Here is a 2059-nt window from a genome sequence, read left to right on the forward strand (position 1 = left end):
CGATTTCGGCCCGACTGGGTGCAAATCGTTAAGACCGGTCGCTCCCCAAGGTTCCACAATACCTCCAAACACGTGCGCTCGTGGCTGGAAGATTAGAATTTGCACAAAATAATATCTCGCGCACATGGGGGGGGGGGGGCAAATCAACTCGTTTTGCCTTCAGGACCAATTTCTCATGTGCGCGAGACCACTCCCTTTTACTAGCTCTTTACAAGCCCAACAAAGAGCAATTCAATATAAAGAGAAGAAAATGACTTTCCACAACCAATGAGGGACACTTTGTCTTTCACAAAAGACAAAGTAGTAAAGAAGAAAAAAGGGACCACGAAAAAATCTTTGACTTTGCATTATCAAGTTTAAATAATACCAACAATCTCCCACTAATGCAAAGACAAAAAATAGAATAAAAATAATTTTGGGCAAAAGAAGGAACATGTACTTAAGTATCAATATCTTTCGATTTGAATTGACACGTAGTGAAATGAGGCAACAACTAACATTCACAAAGTGAAGTACTCTTGAACTGAATGGACATTAGTTAAGACCCCACAACATATACTATATCCTTAATTTTATGCAAACTCCGCGATACTAACAAAGTGTTTTTATGGTTATGCACATACCTTGGGTCTCATGAGAGCTCTGGAAATACATCTGAAGTCCTTCATAAAAGGCGACCGCACTTTTACACTTACGTGGGTGATTCCATCAAGTCTTTCTACACATAGAAAACCTTAAGGTTATGGAATCATTATGAGAAAAATGAGATCAACCTTATAAAGCACTACCACATGCCTTAGGGATAGGAAATGTAGTGCATATTGAGGTCTTATATGGCTTCGTTTGACCACAAACGGGTATCCGCCATACTTCCTCAATTCATGGGCTTTAGCCCCATCCCCCTTGACGTTTCAAGGATGACTCTCCTTGCCAAACCCTTGGTTAAAGGATCCACCAAATTTATTTCGGATCTTACATTTTCCAAGAAAATAACACCATGTTTCAACAATTATTTTACCGCACCATGCCTAATGCGAATATATCTTCTTTTTCCATTGTATACACAATTTTTGGCAATTTTAATTGCCGCCTGTGAGTCACAATGTAAAAAAACTGGTGAAGCTTGTCTTCCCCACAAAGGCACGTCTGCCAATAAGTTTCTCAACCACTCGGCTTCTTGCCCTGCCAACTCAAGAGCAATGAATTCAGATTCCATAGTAGATCGTGCTATACAAGTCTGTTTTGAAGACTTCCATGAAATAGCACCTGCACCCAAAGTAAATACATAGCCACTAGTGGAGCTGACTTTATTATTGTCAGTAACCCAGTTTGCATCACAAAATCCTTCTAAAACAGCTGGAAATTTATTAAAATGCAAACATAAATCCATAGTACCTCTCAAATACCTTAGCAAACGATGAAGAGCATTCCAGTGTTCACTACTAGGGTTATGAGTATATCTACTCAATCTACTAACAGTATAAGCAATATCAGGTCGTGTAAAATTCATGAGAAATATTACATTACCAATTATCTTAGCATACTCAGTTTGAGAAATACTAGATTCCTTATTCTTTTTCAAGTGTATGTTAGGATCATAAGGAGTTCTCACAGGTGCTACGTCAAAACAATTAAACATTTTCAACATTTTCTCAATATAATGAGACTGATATAATGAAAAAACATTAGAAATTCTTTTGATTTCCAAGATCTTTCATTTCAAATTTAGAAGACAAAAAATTCTTATTCTCATTAACAACATTTACATTAGGGACAAAGATTAACATGTCATCCACATACAGACATATAATAACACAATTTAATCATATCATCTTGGAATAAACACAAGTATCAGATGCATTAACAACAAAACCATTACCCACTAATGTGTTATTAAACTTTTCATACCATTGCTTAGGTGCCTGCTTTAGACCATATAGAGACTTTCTCAATTTGCATACTTTATTCTCCTATCCTTGGATCACAAATCCCTCAGGTTGAGACATATAGATCTCTTCCTCTAAATCACCATTTAGGAAAGTTGTTTTAACATCCATTT

General features: G+C 36.6%; 1 protein-coding gene across 1 annotated transcript; it reads right to left on the reverse strand.

Moving 5' to 3' along the window:
• Nucleotides 1-1009: 1009 nt before the first annotated feature.
• Nucleotides 1010-1648, reverse strand: LOC142173551 (secreted RxLR effector protein 161-like). The gene has a single exon (XM_075239165.1). The coding sequence runs from the start codon at nt 1646-1648 to the stop codon at nt 1010-1012; it is 639 nt and encodes a 212-aa protein (XP_075095266.1).
• Nucleotides 1649-2059: the final 411 nt, after the last annotated feature.

Source organism: Nicotiana tabacum, chromosome 19 (genome assembly GCF_000715075.1).
Source record: "Nicotiana tabacum cultivar K326 chromosome 19, ASM71507v2, whole genome shotgun sequence".
NCBI classification, from domain to species: domain Eukaryota; kingdom Viridiplantae; phylum Streptophyta; class Magnoliopsida; order Solanales; family Solanaceae; genus Nicotiana; species Nicotiana tabacum.

What these genes read in the sequence shown, in the direction of transcription:
- LOC142173551 (XM_075239165.1), bottom strand. Translation starts at nt 1,648, where the DNA reads ATGTTGAAAATGTTTAATTGTTTTGACGTAGCACCTGTGAGAACTCCT.